Source organism: Erpetoichthys calabaricus, chromosome 14 (genome assembly GCF_900747795.2).
Source record: "Erpetoichthys calabaricus chromosome 14, fErpCal1.3, whole genome shotgun sequence".
NCBI classification, from domain to species: Eukaryota; Metazoa; Chordata; class Cladistia; order Polypteriformes; family Polypteridae; genus Erpetoichthys; species Erpetoichthys calabaricus.
The window spans coordinates 18,690,574-18,711,041 of NC_041407.2; the positions used below are offsets into that span (position 1 = coordinate 18,690,574).

The 20,468-nt window shown below is 41.6% G+C and overlaps 1 protein-coding gene across 1 annotated transcript in view; it reads right to left on the reverse strand.

The window, feature by feature from the left end:
- Positions 1-4,393: 4,393 nt before the first annotated feature.
- fbxw10 (F-box and WD repeat domain containing 10) overlaps positions 4,394-20,468 on the reverse strand; it is a 49,670-nt gene continuing 33,595 nt past the window's right edge. The window contains exons 10-15 of the mRNA XM_028819594.2: positions 17,752-17,906; positions 16,999-17,141; positions 16,670-16,828; positions 10,998-11,296; positions 9,446-9,628; positions 4,394-5,386 (exon numbers count right to left, since the gene is read on the reverse strand). Coding sequence (XP_028675427.1) covers positions 4,524-5,386; positions 9,446-9,628; positions 10,998-11,296; positions 16,670-16,828; positions 16,999-17,141; positions 17,752-17,906 — 1,802 coding nt within the window. The 3' untranslated portion in view covers positions 4,394-4,523. The remainder of the gene's footprint in view (positions 5,387-9,445; positions 9,629-10,997; positions 11,297-16,669; positions 16,829-16,998; positions 17,142-17,751; positions 17,907-20,468) is intronic.

Genomic DNA, 20,468 nt, shown 5'->3' on the forward strand with positions numbered 1-20,468 from the left:
GCCCTTAACAACAAGTGAGATAATTCGCAGATTCACACATGTGCCCACCACTCCATGTGAGGTAATGTTCAAGCAAGTCACATTCACAAAAATAGGCAAGCACATCAACATCATTGCCTCAAGTTCGGATGGGCACAGATATAAGAATCAGAAGTGATATCACAGTACCAACACACAGGTGGTCATGGAGGCAAACCTTCCTCCTTATAACAAGGAGAGAGTTTAATGACAAACTTCTAGCCCCTCACAATGGAAGAGGAACAGCCTTTGTATTTTTCCCACAGACTGGTGAATGGAGCAATGTTGCCCTCTTGTGGTCAGATTTAGATTTTATTACTGCACTTTGTAACAGAGACCTCCAATTCATCCTCTGCACACTTCTGAAAAGTGAGCCAGTGGGGCTCAAAGTATGAGTATTGACTAAATGTCCTGCATTGGGCACAAGACATGGCCTACCTGGAGTTTGGATTGTTGTAATTGTGCATGTGGCTGATGGTTCCAGAAACGATGATCATGATATGTGATAAGTGTTACTAGGTTGTTTTTTTTTTGCAGGCAGGTTAAGTGACTTGCTCAGGGTCACATAAGTGTGGCAACATCAGGAACTAAACCAGGAACTTTGTGGTGTGAAGTCCAGTGCTTTCATGCAATGCCACACAGCCAGTAATGTCCAGACTCTCTCATTCAAGATCAGACAGGTTAGGGTCACCAGAAGCAGAAATTGAACCAGCCAGAACTTTTGGTTGTTACCATTCAGGGTCCAAGCACTACACCATACTGTCTGGTGACATCCAGACTCGACTGTGGCCCTCAAGCTCAGAGGTCAGGCAGATAACAGGTCCATGAAGTAGCTTTCTCTCTAATGGCCTTTCTGTATTACTAGTGCATGGTTTCTGGAATGTTCCTCTACACGCTGAGTACCCATTCAGACTGGTACAAGGGTGGATTTCATGTTACATGTTTGTGGTGGGTTTGGAGGTCTGATCATTCTGAGCTAAGGACACATTCTGGGTTGAGGGTATGTCTATTGAGCCTTGCTGTCTCTTACACTCATGTGAAAAAGTAAGTACACCCCATGGACGTTGTTGACTTTTTTAACAATTTTGAACATGCAAACAGTAGATCTTCGTACACAGAATGCCTGCTTGAATAAAAACACAAAGATAATGTGCCCTCTCAATCATCTATTTAACAAAAATATCAATTGATGTAATTTATATCCATCCTTGGCCTCAGAAGCTGGGTTGGCCACCTTTAGTAGAGATGACTTCTTGTAGGCATTTGGCAAAACTGCCCACCGATCTCTCACATTGGTTCGGTGAAACTTTGAACCACTGCTCCATGCAAAATTCCTTCATTTGCAGGATATTTGTGGGTTTTCTTGCATGTCCTGCCCGTTTCAACATTTCTGTGAGATTCAAACCAGGGCCGGTCTATAACCCTCCATTTCTCCTTTTTGAGCCATTCCTTGGTGGATTTTCTAGTGTGCTTCGGATCATTATCACGCTGAAAAGTCCATTTGTGGTTGAACTTCAACAGATGGCTTTACATTCTCCTGAAGCACACTTTGATAGTTGACTATACTATACTATACTATACTATAGTTGACTACATGACTACAAGCTACTCAGACCCTGAGGCAGCAAATGAACCCCAAAACATAACATTTCCATCCCCATGTTTCATCTCCTGAAGCTCTGTCTTCAGTTTGCACCAAACAAGTCTACTGTTACTGTGGTCATTCAACTCCAGAGTACAAAGGTTCTAGAAGGCCTGGTCTTTGCCTAGATGTTCAATGGCAAACTGTAGTCTTGTTCTAATGCTCTTTTTGGGCATCAAAGGCCTTTTCATGGCCTACCTTACATGCTGGTCACATTAATCCATCCTCTTTCTTACTGTAATTCCATGCACTTTGACACTGACTGCTGCAAGAACTGCCTGCTGATCCTGTGATGAAATGTTGATGTTCTTGGAGACTTTAGCATCAGACGCTCCACACTTGGACTGAATTTGCTGGGCCGGCCAGTGCTGGACAAACTATCAGTCATTTGAAATCTGCTCTACTTGTCGATGACTGAACGTGCAGTGGAATGGTTGATTTCTGTTTTAAATCCCTTTTTGGACTCCTAGGCACCCAGAGCCTTCTTTCCGAAGGCCTCAGAGAACTCTTTTGATCTTGGCATGGTGGCACCACACTCACGTCAATAGCAAAGAGAACAGCAGACCCTCGATTATTGATGCTTTAAATAAGACAGCCAGGACCACCTGCAGGATTCATAAGGAGGTTCTAATCATTGGCACCTCACCTGGAACACCTGATTCTAACTTGATAGATGTGAAGTGGTGATAAACATAAGGGTCTACGCCCTTTTCCCACGTGACAAATCTGCACTTTAGTTTATTTTGATTGTTTCAGTATAGCAACCTTTATCTGCTCGTATGAAGATTTAATGTTTGCTGCTTCAAATATGCTGAAAACATCAACCACTTCCATGGGGTGCACTTACTTTTTCACATGACTGTGATTCATAAATCAAATCAAGGGCTGAAAAATAGAAGCACGACAGACATATCCCAAAATTTATTCAAAACGTTTTCCAAAACTAATTTCTTTTGTCAGATTTTCTTTTCTTTAATATTATGTTAGTGTTATTTTTGTTATAGCCAGGCTTTATCCCCTTCCTTATGTTAATTTTTGATGTTTTTCAGTTATTTTGTTATTAGGCAAATCTTGTCAGTATTACTGTATTCTTTTTTATTATTCAGTATTGATGTATTGTGTATTTTTTCATGCTCCTAGTGTATTGTGGGTAATATTTAATAAATTCTCCGCTTCTCAAGATCATTTATTGGCCATGTCTTCTGAGGCCTGAAGTTGAAGGATGTTGAAGCATGACAGACATATCACCGACTTTATTCAAATCGTTTTGCAAAATTAATTTCTTTTCATTTATTTTTCTTTTTTGTAATGTCATGTTGGTCCATTCAAACCACTCAGTATGCTACTGTTATTTTGTAGCCAGGCTTTATTCCCTTCCTAATGTTTATTTTTGATGTTTTTCAGTTATTTTGTTATTATGTAAATCTTGTCAATATTACTATATTCTTTTTTATTATTCAGTATTGATGTATTGTGTATTTGTAAAGAATTATTATTATTATTTTCTCATGCTCTCTAGTGCATTGTGGGTAATCCTTAATAAATTATCCATTTCTCAAGATCATTTGCTGGCCTTGTCTTCTGAAGCCTGAAGTTGAAGACTGTTGAATCATGACAGACATATCACCGACTTTATTCAAAACATCTTTGCAAAATTAATTTTTATTTCTTCTTTTTTGTAATGTCATTGGTCCATTCAAACCACTCAGCACGTTGGTGTTATTTTATAGTCAGGCTTTATTCCCTGCCTTATGTTTATTTTTGATGCTTTTGAATTATTATTGGGTGGCACGATGGCACTGTGGTAGCGCTGCTGCCTCCCAGTTAGGAGACCTGGGTTCGCTTTCCGGGTCCCCCCTGCATGGAGTTTCCATGTTCTCCCCGTGTCTGCGTTGGTTTCCTCCCACAGTCCAAAGACATGCAGGTTAGGTGCATTGGCGATCTGAAATTGTTCCTGGTGTGTGTGTGTGTGTGTGTGTGTGTGTGTGTGTGTGTGTGTGTGTGTGTGTGTGTGTGTGTGTGTGTGCGCGTGCGCTGTGGTGGGCTGGCACCCGGCCTGGGGTTTGTTTCCTGCCTTGCGCCCTTTGTTGGCTGAGATTGGCTCCAGCAGACCCCCGTGACCCCATAGTTAGGATATAGCAGGTTGGATGATGGATGGATAAATTATTATTTTTCATAAGCTTTCTGTTATTGGGTAAGTCTTGTTAATATTACTGTATTCTTTTTTATTATTCAGTATTCATGTATTGTGTATTTTCTTGTGCTCCTAGTGCATTGTGGGTAATCTTTAATAAATTCTCCATTTCTCAAGATCATTTGTTGGCCTTGTCTTCTGAAGTCTAAAGTTGAAGGATGTTGAAGCATGACAGATATATATATTTCATAGCCAGGCTTTATTCCCTGCCTTACCTTTATTTGTGATGCTTTTGAATGATTATTTTTCATAAGCTTTTTGTTATTGGGTAAGTCTTGTTAATATTACTGTATTCTTTTTTATTATTCAGTATTCATGTATTGTGTAATTTCTCATGCTCCTAGTGCATTGTGGGTAATCTTTAATAAATTCTCCATTTCTCAAGCTCATATGTTGGCCTTGTCTTCTGAAGACTGAAGTTTGAAGGTTTTTCTGCTCCCCTGATGGGTATTTCTGTGTATTTCGGATCATTTTAAGCTCAGAGACTTTCCAACAGACAAGAAACCTGTAAAGTCTGACAAATAACAGGAGACCATTAAGTCTATCAACCTCATTTATTTAGCTAAGTTGTCCCCACATCCCATCGTCAAGGTCAAGGTGACACCCCCAAAGTGCTCCAGGCACCCTGATCTTTGTCAAGTGCCCCGTTCTTCATTCTCCATGTGGACATCAGAGGTAAACTCCATGGCCTAATTCTGGTGCCGCCACTTTGCCTTCCCGGGTGAAGTCATCCCTGGGCAGCCCTCTCAGCTTTGTCAGCCAAATTTTTCGTGATTCCCTGGTCTTGTCCTCCCTGGCCTTCTTCTGGGCATCTTCGTACTGTCTCAACTGATTCTGTTTGTGCTCTTTGTTCTGCCGGAAAGTGCACAGCTGAAACCCACTGGCCACCCTGTAAGGGTCCAGCTGCTTGCTGCGTTCTCCGCTGGCCGATTCAGGTTTGACCTTGGCTTGCCTCCTGACGCTGCCAGTTGTCATGGTCATCACTTGTGGGATTAGAGTGGCGGTGTGTTGTGCGGTGGTGCTGAAGTTGCCCACCTTCTGTACCCCAATGGCGGATGCTGTCCAAGGTCTTTCCTTTCTAAGTGAACTGTCACCGAGATCTCCGGTGCCCGGACTTGTCTTGAATTGCGTCGTAGCACTTTTGGGGGCATTCAGTTTGACTTGTTGGCTGAGGGGTGATTTCTTAAGATTCACTTCTACATCCCTGGTCACCAGCTGGCTTTGGGATTTTGTGACCTCCCAGCAGAAGCCTGGAAACTTGGCACTGGTACTGGCGCTGGTCACTTTTTGGGGAGTCGAGGTCACCGAGTCAAGCATTGGTGTTGGCCCCCACGCGTCGCGGACCTGGGTATTGATTTCCATGTTGGCACTCAGTTCCTCAGCTTTTTGAGAGAGGTGTATTGCATTGATGGTGAGCAGGATGTTCTCTGTGGTAGGTGGGTGGTGCGGCCCTCGGTTTTTGATGCGTTGCATGACCAACCTTTCACTCCTTGTAGGAGGTGCTTTGTCTACAGGAGTCCTTGGGAGGATTTCTGCAGAAACAAAAAAATAGAGGACTGAGTAACAATGGCCAGAAATCAAACACAACATCCCAGCATCCTAAGGCCTGTGCCTAAATCCATTTCATGATCACCATACCCTTTACTTAACTGTCCTGGGTCATCCTTAACCGACTAAGGATATCTCCACCCTGGTGCCCCTGTCCCTTAACACTACAATAGGCTCTCTCATTCAAGTCAGTGGTTACCTGATGGCACCTTGCTCATATCCAAGTTAAGTCCTTTGGCTCTCACCATGTTTTTTAACTCACGTGCCAGAGTGACACAGCTTTACAACTGTGTTGTTGGAATTAGGAACACTTAATTTCACACAGTTAGGTCCATAAGAATTTGGACAGTGACACAATTTTCATAATTTTGCTTCTATACACCACCACATTGGAATTGAAACAAAGAAGTAATGCCATTATTGATGTGTAGGCCTTCAGCATTAATTCAAAGGGTTTAACAGAAATATCATACGGGCCATTTAGGAACGACGGACACTTTTATACATGGTCCTCCCATTGTCAGGGGCTCAAAAATATTTGGACAATTGACTGGCAAGCTGTCCCATAGCCAGGTGGGAGCAGGTCCCTCATGACTTCATTGACTATTAAGCAGGTCTGCAGTTGATGCCAAGTATGGAGTTTGCATTTCGAAGCTCGCACTGTGAACTGTGAAGGTTAAACATTATCTCATTATATAAATAGAGTGACCAGGCAGATCCAAGCAACTATAGGCCAGTAAGGTTAACGTACATCACAGGAGAATTCATGGAAGGAGTTATTAAGGATAAGGATGAGCAACAAATGACAAGAACAGGAGTTTGACTGAAGAGTCAGTAGATTCAGAAGAGGGAGGTTGGGTTTTACTAACGTGCTGGAATTCTATGAGGAAGCAACAAAATAATACGATCAAAGTGGAGCTTATGATGTGATTTATCTGGACTTTCAGAAACCATTTGATGAGAGGGTGGGCATCAAACTAAAAGAAGTGGCAGTTCAGGGTGTGGTGTGCAGAATTGGCTCAGACACAGGAAGGAGAGCTGATGGTGTGAGAAGCCTCCTCTGAATTGGCTGATGTTAAGAGTGGTGACCAGCAGGGGTCAGAGTAGGGCCGCTGCTATTTTTAATATATATAATTGATTTAGATAGGAATATAAGTAACAAGCTGGTTATGTTTGCAGATGATACCAAGATTGGTGGATAATTTGAAATCTGTTATATCATTACAGAAGGACTTGGATAGCATACAGGCTTGGGCAGATTTGTGGCAGATGAAATTAAATGTCAGTAAATGTAAAGTATTACACATAGAAAGTAAAAATGTGAGGTTTAAATACACAATAGGAGGTATGAAAATCGAGAGTACCCCTTATGAGAAGGATTTGGGAGTCATAGTGGAATCTAAGCTATTCCGGGCAGTGTTGAGAAGCCATTAAGAAGGCTAACAGAATGTTAGGTTATATAGCGCCTTGATGTGTGGAGTACAAGTCACAGGAGTTTCTGCTCAAGCTTTATAACACACTGGTGAGGCCTCCTCTGGAGTACTGGGTGCAGTTTGGATCTCCAGGCTACAAAAAGGACATAACAGCACTAGAAAAGGTCCAGAGAAGAGCAACTGCTAATTGCAGGACTACAGAGGATGAGTTATGAGGAAAGATTAAAAAAGCTGAGCCTTTACAGTTTAAGCAAAAGAAGAATAAGAGGAGACCCGATTGAGGTGTTTAAAATTATGAAGGGAATTAGTCCAGTGGATCGAGACGGTGAACTTAAAATGAGTTCATCAAGAACACGGGGACACAGTTGGAAACTTGTTAGTGGTAAATTTTGCACAAACATTAGGAAGTTTTTCTTTACACAGAGAACCACAGACACGTGGAATAAGCTACCAACTAGTGTGGAAGACAGTAAGACTTTACAAACTTTCAGAACTAGACTTGATGTTTTTTAGGGCATCTAAGTTGATAGGACTGGCAAGCTTTGTTGGGCTGAATGGCCTGTTCTCATCTAGATTGTTCTAATGTTCTAACTCTCAATATGAGATCCAAAGAGCTGTCCATGCAAGTAAAATCAGGCCATCATTAGACAGAGAAAACAAAACAAATCCAATCAGAGAGATTTTAGAAAAACCATGACTGGTCAAATCAACCATTTGATACTTTCCTAAAAAGAAGGAACACAGTAAGCTTAGCAACACCAGAAGACCTGGACAACCATGGAAGACAACTGTGCTGGAGGACTGCAGAATTCTTTCCTTAGTGAAGAAAAACCAGTTCACAACATTTAGCCAACCCAAGAACATTCTTCGGGAGGTCGGCCTATCATTTCCAAAGTCTACAATCAACAAAGGACTTCAAGAAAGTAAAGACAGAGGGTTTACCATAAGGTGCAAATCACTGGTAAGCATCAAACATAGGAAGAACAGATTAGACTTTACCAGAAAATATTTTTAAAACCAGTCCAGTTTTGTAACAGTTTTCTTGCACAAATGAAATTAAACCAATATGTCCCAGAATGATGGATAGAGAAGAGCATGGAGAAGAGAAGGAACGGTTCATGATCCCGTGAATATCACCTCATCTTTGAAACATTTTGGAGGCCGTTTTACGACATGGGCATACGTGACTGCCAATGGAATTTAATCCCTGGTGTTTATTGATGACTGCTGACACGAGTAGCAGGATGATTTCTGAAGTGTACAGGGTGGGAGGGACGGCTGGCGTCTTTATCAGGCTGGGACAACTCCTTAAAGGAAGGGCAAGGGGAGATGGCTTTTGAAGGGCCCTATCTCCCCCGAACTGCTATTTGGAAGCCCCCCTGAGTTGCAACAGCACCTTGGATTCCCACAGGGCTGTATGAGAATTACTATTTGTGAGCACAGCCCTGTTGCGTTCTGTGTATGCCACCAGGGGGTACTGAGGGAGCTGCAGAGCCCTATCTTGGGCTTCCAACACACCTGGGAGTAATTCCAGACCTCCTTAACAGGCCACCTGGAATGCTCCCAGGTGTGGCTTAAGAAAGGAGTCAGCTGCCTCGCAGAGACAAGCCACAGTTGGGGAGAAAGAGGGACAATGCTTGCCAGTGGAGGAGTGGAGGTGGAAAGGAAAGAAAAGAGTGAGAGAAGAAGTGCTGTGTGCTATAGTCTTGGGCTATACTGTGCTTGGTGCTGGTGGGAAACGGGTGGAAAACGTTTCCCACTGAATAAAAGCCTTTTATTTTAAATACACTTGTATTTGTGTCTGCTGTGTCTGGAGAGTCGGAGGGCCCCCTGGAGATCACAAGGGTTATACTATCCGGTCAGATTTAGACAAATGATGCAAAATTGATAGGACGACGCTTCACAGTACAGATGAGCAATGAGATAAAACATACTGAGAAAGCAAACCAAGTGCTTTTAATTGCAAAGAAGTGGAAAATCCTTCAATGATCAAGTCAATCAACTGATTTCAACCCAACTGGACATGCATTGCACTTGCTGAAGATAAAACTGATGGCAGAAAGTCCAACAAACAAGCAGCACCTGAAGACAGCTGATGTAAAGGACCAGCAGTTGGAGGTGGCCAGGGGTTCAGACTTCAGGCAGTCATTGGCTGAAAAGGATTTTCAATCAAATATTGAAAGTGATCATTATATTCATGATTATGTTAGTTTGTCCAAATATTTTTGAGCTCCTGAAAATGGGGAACCAAATACAAAATGGCTGTCTCTTCTACATGGCTCATACAATGTTTTTGTTAAACGCTACACTTCAATCACATCTTGATTTCTTCATTTCAAATCCAGTGTGGTAGCATACAAAGCCAAAAATATGAAAATTGTATCAATGTTCAAATACTTATGGACCCGACTAGATCTCTGTTTTATATTTGCTAGAATCCTGGCATCATAGACACTTGGATAATGATAATATACCTGCGAGCCAAGGTTCTCAATGATTCAATAGGAAGCAAAGCACACAACATCTTGTTGAAGTTGATGCTTATGATAATGGAGTTGGTGTGGGTTACAATCTCATAATATCATGCTGGTCAGCAAAGGGCAATCATACCAGAATCAGGGCTTTTCTGTCTGCTTGGCGTCTCCGAGCTGCCGCTGCGGACAGGTCTTCCAGGCTTTAGTGCTGATGGCGGTTCGACAAAAAATTCCGGCTGCAGGTCAATGTAGGCCATGCTGCGGCGATAACCCTGCATTTCACTCCACGTAGCTGGTTTCATGGACTCCTTCTGAGCAGCTGGGTGACACAGAGCACACTATTAGTTTCCAGTTCACACTTGTAATAGTTATTTAGTGTTATGACACAATACACATTATGCCCAAGGATTATTGTGAGTTAAAATAGCAACTAGGGGTGGCAGATTTATAACATTTGCGTACAAACAAAAGGAGGGTCGAAATGTGCGTATGTAACTTTCAAATCAAATAGTTGAAATTTATATATATATATATATATACACAAGGGTAATCCCAAAAGTAAGGTCTCCTATATTTTTAGAAATACAAACAACCATTTATTTTCTATAATATTTACATCATTTTAAAGGTTAAAGAATTATTTATTTTTCTACATAATCGCCATTTCGGTCGATGCATTTTTGTAGACGTTGTAGTAGTTTTAGAATGCCCATGTCATACCAGCTCGCCACCATGTCCTTCAGGAAGCATTGAACCTCATCTTTCACCTCTTCGTCGGAGCAGAATCGCCTTCCGGACAAATGTTCTTTCAACTTAGGGAACAGGTGGTAGTCACTGGGCGAATTTCAGTACGTCTGTCTGTAAACTCTCTACACAACTTGTGAACGTTTTTGACATCCATGCACGACTGTCCATACACTTCCGTCAATTGGCGATGAATTTCAACCGGTTTAACGCCTTTTGTGTTCAAAAACCGAATAACTGCACGAACTTCGCACTTGGTGGTAGCGTTCAACGGGAGCTTCATTTTCAAGGGCTGCCAAGCCAAGATTGAGTATCCCAGCAAAGCCGCAAATGCTTGTTTGGGAGTGGAGGAAGCACCAATCACAACAGTGTGGCCAACAACTGTATGAACAGTTTCTCTATGTCCCCACCGCTTTGGAGACCTTACTTTTGGGATTGCCCTCATATATAGTTATATATATAGATAGATATACATATATTTTCGGCAACTCTGACCTAACCATATGCAACATTTAAAATGAACGCACTCTGGGAAATTCTGGGCAAGATCTCCATGCAGACAGCCAAAACAGAAACTTAACTTAGTGGCACTTAAACAGGAAACAAAAATGGCGTCATGACAAAATGGGATTAAATAGTGAACTTTTCCCAAACAGGTTCTAGAAAAAGTCAACTCCCCCTAATTTGAATTCTTTGGGTCTCAAAACCATGAAATCCCAATTTAATTAACAGCAACTGCACAAGAATTTATACAAAAAGCCATTAAAGTCAGACATCATAACACTTATAGAAATAGTGGCCTCTTAACTGGAATAATGACTCACTTTTGTTGGCAGAAAAAGAAACAAACACTATGTTGCAATTATGAAGTGAAAGCCTCCCCCTGTTAACAAACAATAGAGTGCCCCCATACCCCCAAGACAAAAGAATACCATCCGGCCTACTTTGTGCACAGCGCATGCTGGTGGCAGAGAGGCTGCGGGCATGGTGAGAAAGACTCTTCCCCTCTCCGTCATGCTCCTCTGGTTCTTGCTGGTAGATTTTCCTGTTGGCGGTGCCCACTCTTCTCATACGCTGGGCGCGAACATACGGGTATGGGTGCTTTTTCAGAAACACTGTCTTTAGCCAGTCTTCCTCAAGAAACCCGGCTGAGTCCAGCTCTCGCACCGACTTCAGGGTGTAGTCCCAAGCTACCGGGGCAAATTGAAACAGGAGGATGTTGGCCTTGGTATTTATCATGAGCCTGGTGGAGGAGGAGACAGAGGTACAGAGTGGCACTTGGTGATGGGCACCAGACAGTATTGATGCAAGAACACTTTTTGACTCACACAGTAAATTCAAGTTTTAGTTTATACAGTGTCATTTTCTATAGCTGGGTGACATGGTGGTTAGCACTGCTACCCTTGAGTCCAGGTAAACTTCACACCTGATTTTGTTGAACCACCGCACTGTTTTTCAGCTGACTACCTCTACACTCTCACTCTGCTCTGTAAATTGATTGGCCCAAATTGTAAATGCCAATCAGTATTATCTGGCATCCTGGCCGGGACGAATATGGGACCATTACCTGCATGGGACAACAGGATAAAGGGGCAGCAGGGAAAAACTCTTAATTTTGTATATTTTTATGCCCCATCCACAGTACTTTAGTAATCAAGTGGAACCTTGTGAGGCATGATGGGAGTTGTAGTGCCGAGAGTCTGTCCTGCTGGGTCCCATGGGAGCAGCAAGGGGTGCTGCAGGGATTCATGATTCCTACTTTTCAGGACTTCCACCTGAGCTGGAACTGCTTCCTTCAGGCTAGGCCTTGGCACTGGAAGTACTCCTGGGTCTGACATAAAAGGAAGCCGTCCAGCCTCCTCCTCCAGTGAGTCAGAGTCAGGAGGAAGGAAGACAACATTCGCTGGAGGGAGGTGGACAGAGAGAGAAGAGACAGAAGGAGGAAAGAAAGAATAATGTTGTTTATACTTTTTATACCTTTGTAGCGGGGCTACATAGTAATAGTGTTTTCAATGTATGTGCTGAGTGCGTTTTGTTTCCATCGTCCCGTTTGCTGTTTATAATGTGTGCGTCAGTGAATGTTGTCCCCATAAATACAGAAGAGACGGATGAGGGGAGAGACCGCAGCCCCAAGATGGAAAGCACCTGTTCACAATCAATTACATCCAGCTCCTTACTATTTAAACGATTAGGAGGGAAAACAGAGGAGGAAGGAGAAAGACGGAGATTTCATTTAACGACAACGAACCACCATTATGTGGTGGGTTGGCACCCTGCCCAGGATTGTTTCCTGCCTTGTGCCCTGTGTTGGCTGGAATTGGCTCCAGCAGACCCCCGTGACCCTGTGTTCGGATTCAGCGGGTTGGAAAATGGATGGATGGATGGAACCACCATTACCTGCTATTTTTCACATCGCGCTTTATATCCAGTTTGTTTTTCATTCCGCCGGATTTAGTTCAGTTCAATCATCTCCAGAGACCCCGGGGTTGGACTTCATTATCCACCACATGCCGAGGAAACACGATGAGATTGTTCCATTTTTCAAGGAGATTCAAACACATCCATTCTTTGTTGACCAGTCATCTGTATTCAGGACAGTAATATACCCGGACTCAAGTTCACGATCATTATCATTTCCGTATTTATCCATTATTGTTATTTGTGTTGTGTGTGTTATATGTTACAAGGGTAAGGGAGGGTTTGTTATTGTATATATGGTGTTTTCACGTTGTTGCTTTGGTGAAGGGAGGTACATATCTATCCTCTTTAATAAAACCCCTGTGTGCGTCCATGTGTCCATGTGTGTGTGTCTTCTGGTGAAGTGTGCATGCGCAGGGCACTCTTCAATGCATATTACGGACAAGGCGGAAGTACAGGGAAGGGTGGAATGAGTGGCAGAGTCACCGGCCTCTAGCAGATGCTTCAAAGGCCGCCTGACGTGGCACACAAGACAGAGAGGGCGGGACCTATAAAATATCGCGCGGACGATCCAATTGGATTTCGGTAAATGAGGTAAGACCTAAAACATAACGCAAGAAAAATCCAATCAGGTACTGAGACGTGGAGACCAGCTTCCCCAAAGAGGTGGGATTAGTGTTTGTTGTTGTGCAAGTGTTCACTCTGAGGATGTCAGATTTGCGATTAAGAAGCCTGGCCCCGTGAAGTGTAAAGTGTCAGTCGTTGAAGGGGTTTTCCTAAATATACGAATTTTCATGATACTGTATTACAATAGGATGACTTTTAAAAGTAGATTTATTTTCACGCACATAAAATCCATTGCTGAGCAAATAGATCTATTGAAGAAGAGAAAAATGAGCGTCAGAAAAATGCCAAAACACACAGAGCTAAGAGAGCAAGTCTTACTGCGGATGAACGAAAATCACTGCGTCAGCAACAAGCTAAAATAAAGAGAGGCAGGATAAGAGATCTTCAGACAGACACAACACATCAATCAACAGCCACAGAGGAGAGGATAAATGTAATATTAATTATAGTTACTGTATTGTCATATACGTTTCTATTTAATTTTTATTATTATTTTACTTTAGGCTTCTTGCAAAAATATTAAGCTCCCTTGCCATTTAATATAGACTGTTCCTACTAATGTTTATGCACTACTGTTCTAGCGCCGTTATTGTAACGGGCTTAATGTCTAGTATATATATATTTTCTACGTGGGGAATGTGCAGTATTGTTTTGTTATTGTGTTTCATTTAGGTTAGGTTTAGGTTTAGGTTTAGGTTTCTTTATTTAGTCATGTTTACACAGGAAAACATTAAATTTGCCTTCTCAGTTGCATCTAATAACAGGTAGCAGACAGAATGAAATAAAAAAACAGACAAATAGAAATAAGAAAGGTTAAGGTAAGGAAGTTAGATAAAAAAAAAAAATAAAAAAAAGGTAACAGGATATATATCAAAACCTTAAACATTATCTCCAATATTTCTTATTGAAAAGTCGTATGGCACTAGGAAGAAAGGAGTTTCTGGAGCGATTTGTGTGGGTTTTCAAAGCAACTATCCTTCCTGATTTACTGAAGTTTAATTCTACATGTAATGGATGTCTGTCATCAGTTGAGATGATTTCCAGTTTCTTTAGCATTGCCCTCTTATTCACTTATTTGACATACCTGCTTTTGTGTGCTCGTGATTCACCGTCGATTGAGGGGAAAATATTATTTGTTAACGGTACGGCTTGGTATATGTAGGTTAGCCTCAGTAATTTATCCAGGCCACAGGTCTTGGTAGTGTAGCTGCAGGCTGGGTAAGGGGTCGACCGTTACACCTTTTGTGAAGTATTTTTATAATGAAGGCAATGTTTGAGCCCATGACTGTCTGTGTGTCGATTGTTTTCAAGATTTGGAACTCAGTGGCGCATCCTATGTGTCACACAGTACTAGCGTCATCACGGATGTTATAAGGAGGCATCAGTCTCCCCCCAGCCTATCCTGTCTTGACGCTCAAACTCCACCATCTTAAGCGGGGATACCACACACTATAAACTACTTTTATATTTCAATGCAGTCTCAATCAATGAAAGAACAGACGATCGTTTAGCCAAACATTAAATTGAAATCAATCAAGCAGCATGAGCTTCAAAAACCCGATTATTCATAAAGGCCTGATTTCTAAAATGCCATGTTAACTCTTATTCTGTTTAGAGAAATTGGGGTACTTGCTTCTGTGAACCCTGATTATCAGAGGTACATTTCTCTGCAAACATCCTGATGATGTGGCCATGTAAGCCCTTAACTGGGTTACTATTAAGTGTTTTGCAGTCTGCGCATGTATTTGGTTTGCAGTTGCCATCAGCAGCCATGGATACAAGCGTTCCCAAAATACTTTTCAAAAGGCAAATGTTCGGGCCATCGCATTATTTCTTCTGCTGGCTGAAAATTTTCAGAAATTGCTAAATTTATGCTGATGAGTTGAGGGTACAGTGCTAAACTCAACAGCACAATCTCGAGAGCCGTAGGGTAACACATACGTAACATACGTAACATAGTCCGATTAAAGTAACAGGTAACCTAATGCACATCTTACTGTAGTATAAAAGATTTTTAAATAAGGGAAAAGAAGAAGAAAGGTGAGCCAAAAGTGTCAAGCAAAGGTTTGTGACCAGGAAATCAAATATACACACACCGGCCACTTTATTAGGTACACCTGTTCAACTGCTTGTTAGCACAAATGTCTAATCAGCCAATCACATGGCAGGAACTCAGTGCATTTCGGCCTGTAGATATTGTCAAGATGACCTCCTGAAGTTCAAACTGAGCATCAGAATGCGGAAGAAAGGAGATTGAAGTGACTTTGAACAAGGCCTGATTGTTGGTGCCAGATGGTTTGGTCTGAGTATTTCAGGACCTGCTGATCTACTGGGATTTTCACACACAACCATCTCTAAGGTTTACAGAGAATGGGAAAATATCCAGTGAGTGGCTGATCTCTGGGTGAAAGTGCCTTGTTGATGCCAGAGTTCAGAGAAGAATGGCCAGACTGGTTTGAGCTGACAGAAAGGGCAGCAGTAACTCAAATAAGCACTCATTACAACCGAGGTGTGCAGAAGACCATCTGTGAACACACAACACGTCGAACCTTGAAGCAGGTGGGCTACAACAGCAGGAGACCACAGCAGGTGCCAGTCCTGTCAGTTAAGAACAGGCAATTGAGGCAACAATTCACACAGGCTCACCAAAACTAGACAACAGAAGATTGGGAAACGTTGAGTGGTCTGATGAGTCTCGATTTCTACTGCGACATTTGGATATCAGGGTCAGAATTTGGCATCAACAACATGAAAGCATGGATCTATCCTGCCTTGCATCAACGGTTCTGGCTGCTGGTGGAGGTGTGATGGTGTGGGGGATATTTTCTTGACCTGTTTTGGGCCCCTTAGTCCCAACTGAGCATTGTTTAAATGACACAGCCTACCTGAGTATTGCTGCTGACCATTAAGACCGCAGTGTACTCATCTTCTGATGGCTCCTTCCAGCAGGATAACCCACCATGTCACAAAGCTCAGATCATCTCAGACTGGTTCCTTGAACATGCCGATGAGTTCACTGGGCTCAAATGGTCTCCATAGTCACCAAATCTCACTCCAATAGAGCACCTTTGGGATGTGGTGGAAGGGGAGATTTGCATCATGGATGTGCAGACTGACAAATCTGCAGCAACTGCGTGATGCTATCATGTCAGTATAGACCAAAATCACTGAGGAATTTTTCCAGCACCTTGTTGAATCAACGCCATAAAGAATTACGGCTGTTGTGAAGGCAAAAGGGGATCCAACCCGATACTAGCAAGGTGTACCTAATAAAGTGGCCAGTGAGTGTAGTTTGTAATAGGACCTGTGAGTCAGCAGGCAGAGGATTCTGGAGACTTAAAGAGATGCTTCTCGAGCATTAAAACCCAAGCTGATGTAACTTGGCCATAAAATGCCCAGATCACTTTCAAACGACACGTGAGAAGTTACCTGAGATCATCTGTCAACACTTAACCCGTTTTCCCAATTTTCACTGCCATGCCACTTTCTATCTATTTGTGTGCCCTATCTTTTCAATCACAACATAAAGATGCACTAACAATGTGCACTGACACCTCAAGACTTGTCTGACCTGTTCTCGTCAGCGATGAAGGAGAGGACTGGGCTGGACCTGCTGTTGGCTCGGATGACCCGCAGGCATTCACCTGTCAGGAAACTGAAGACCCGAATCTTGCCATCCTCACAGCCACTGATCACCCGCAGATACTGGAATGCCAAGCACAGCACCTCCCTGCAAAACAATAACAACTTTACTTCAGTGTAGGGGTTGGGATGAGAAGATCTGAGTCCTCATGTCTCTAGTAAAGTTCCATCATTTTCTTGTAATCTTGGGATTTATCAAGTGAAGCATTATGACCATTCAATGCCAGCATTCCCTTCCCAGGTAGTAGGCACACTTACTTTGGATGCCTGAAGGTCATCAGAGACTTCTTATATTTGGGGTGTGTGCTCCAGGACATGATGTACCCATCTTCCCCTCCAGAGAGAATATGCCACTTGTCAAAGTGAAGGCACGTAACTGCACCTCGATGGCCATCCATCACCTGAAAGCAGGCAATCAGAAGTGAGCATTAGGTCCCACCTTCTGGGCTTTCTCCCAGATGTCAAACAGTCCTCCACAACTACCATGAAATGTCAGGAACTTCTTCATTGTGGTCCCTTAAAGCACATCTGGCTTTGTTAACAGATCTATTTAAAAATTACACTGAAAAGAGGTATTAGGTCACACAGTGGCTTCTGACACTGTTTTCGGTTCTTCTATAGTTGACCCCCCCATAAGACATCAAAATCTGAAATTGGCTAGAACTGTCAGTCCTCAGGATTAAAATTCTCCACCCAATGGACTCATCAAGGTCTGAAATGGGAGCCTCCAGGTCTTGAGCCTTCTAACTACTCCAGCAGTTAATGTTGGAGCATCACTCCACTTTACTTCAATGGATGAAGTGTTTTCTAACTCATGTCCTGCAAATCATCACCGTGTGTGCATAGCCAGAGCTGGACAGACTAGCATACATATGAAAATCTTTATCAAAAAGCCATGCTGTTACTATAGAAACAGTCAGATGGGAGGCGTCTAAAGAAGCACAGACATTAGGTGTCACATGATGTGGTTCCTCCTCATCATACGCTACCTTCTCTTCCTAATTCTCCTACCTTGACCAAGGTGGCCGTCTCCATGTGCCAGACTTTGATCTGACCCCGTTTGCAGGCGCTGACCACGTGGGTTTCATCTATTTTCACGCACCGAATTGGATCCTGATGCTTAAACTTCATCTTACGGTTGCTTTTGCCCGTCTCCAAGTTCCATACTTTAAAAAAAGAAGGACAGAGTTATTGATTTACTGAACATCTTGCCATCCATTCATTTGCTAAGCCCAGATAATAGAAACTTTCATATTATGGGGGGTTCAGGGACTACCCCAGTAGAAATGGGTGCAAAGTAGAAACACCTTGGATTGGGCAGTAGCTCATTACAGGGCACATTAACACATACAGTGACTACAGAACGTATTCAGACCCTTTCACTTCCTGCACACTTTAATGTGTTGTAGATTTAATTTTAAATAGATACTGTAAGCTCAACATTTTTACCCTTTAATCTAAACTCAATGATCCATAATAACAAATTGAAAACATTTTCAGGAAGACTTGCAAATTTGTAAAAAAAATCAAAAATTGAAATCATATATAAATATTCATTAATTGTGTGGCTCATTCTCAGGTAGTAAGTTGTTCACTAATCAATTGAGTGAGAATCATTCTCGGATAATGATTCCTTCACTAATCAAATGAAAGAGTATTAGTTGACACATTTTTGGATAATGATTTGTTTACTAATCAAATGAACGAGAATCATGTGACTCGATCTCAGGTAATGATTCATTCATTAATCAAATGAATGAGAATCATGTGACTCATTCTCGGGTAATGATAAGCTCACTATTTAAATGAATAAGAATTGTATGACTCATTCTCAGGCAATGATCCCTTCACTAATCAAATGAATGAGAGTTGGGCAACTCATTTTTGGGTAATGACTTGCTCACTTATCAAATGAATGAGAATTGTGTGACTTGTTCATGGGTAATGATTCCTTCACTATTCAAATGAATGAGAATCATGTGACTCATTCAATGGGAAATGATTCATTCACTAACCAAATGAATGAAAATATTGTGACTCATTCTCGGGTAATGATAAGTTCACTATTTAAACAAATAAGAATCGTATGACTCATTCTCAGGTAATGATTTGTTCTCTAATCAAATGAACGAGAATCATGTGACTCGATCTCAGGTAGTGATTCATTCACTAATCAAATGAACGAGAATCATGTGCCTCATTCTCGAGTAATGATAAGTTCACTATTTAAATGAATAAGAATTGTATGACTCATTCTCAGGTAATGATTTGTTCTCTAATCAAATGAACGAGAATCATTTGACTCGATCTCGGGTAGTGATTCATTAAATAATCAAATGAACGAGAATCATGTGCCTCATTCTCGAGTAATGATAAGTTCACTATTTAAATGAATAAGAATCGTATGACTCATCCTCAAGTAATGATTTGTTCTCTAATCAAATGAACGAGGATCATTTGACTCGATCTCAGGTAGTGATTCATTCACTAATCAAATAAACGAGAATCATGTGCCTCATTCTCGAGTAATGATAAGCTCACTATTTAAATGAATAAGAATTGTATGATTCATTCTCAGGTAATGATTTGTTCACTAATCAAATGAATGGGAATTCTTTGCATCATTCTCAGGTAATGATTCCTTCACTAATCAAATGAATGAGAATTGTGTAACTCACTTTCGGGTAATGATTCCCTCACTATTCAAATGAATGTGAATCATGTGACTCATTCATTGGGAAATTTTATTTGTTCACTAACCAGATGAACAAGAATCATGTGACCCATTCTCTGGAAACAACAAGTTCACTATGTAAATAAAGAAGAATTGTGTGATTCATTCTCGGGTAGTGGTTCTTTCACTAATCAAATGAATGAGGGTCATGTGACTTGCTCTCAGGTAAAGAGTTAGTAAATGATACATGCTCAGTGCAGTTAATGAGTTGTAAAAAAGTGTGTGCTAAAGTAAAATTGAAAACAAATTGTTGTTGGAAATTGTAATAATTTTATATAAGGTTCAGATTTTTTTTGTGCGACTAATTTGTTGAAAATACAAAAGGACGTAAACATATTAGTTTTAAAAGAGTTTATAAATTAAGTTTGAAACGATTCCAATAACATGTTGTACAAAATGAAACAATTAATAAAGTAACCACATATTTTTATTAGAGCATATTGTACTTGTACAATGAATGAGAGATTCATCTAACAGTGTTTTTGTTTACCAATATTGACATAGTTTGAACTCAAAAGAATCCGAAGTGAAGTGAGTGGAGACTCATGATTGAGGCAGTTCTAACATCTACCGGTGTTCGTGAAATGTTGATGACATCACCCAGAACACACATGTGCTTGATCACACCCTTTGAGCTCCAATGAATGGATTCCCATGATTCTCTGAAAAAAGTCATTCAAAAAGAATGACTTGTTCATGAGTCACTAATCACTGGAGCAAGGAGGGGCCTTGGGGTCTCAGTGTTAGTCAGTGATAAAACTGGGTGCTGAGCAGATGTACCCAGAGGTTCACTGGCTGGTAGTGAATAAAATACCAGGGGACAGGATTTGTGTCAGTGCCCCAGTTCCTCACTGGGAATCAGTGTGACTCAGAGACTTGGGAGTTATTTATTGATCAGACGTTAACTGGAGTTTACTGACTAAACTGGAATGGGAGAAGACTGGACTTTAGGGGGTCCACTATGAGCCAATGAACAGCCTGGATGATCTGAATC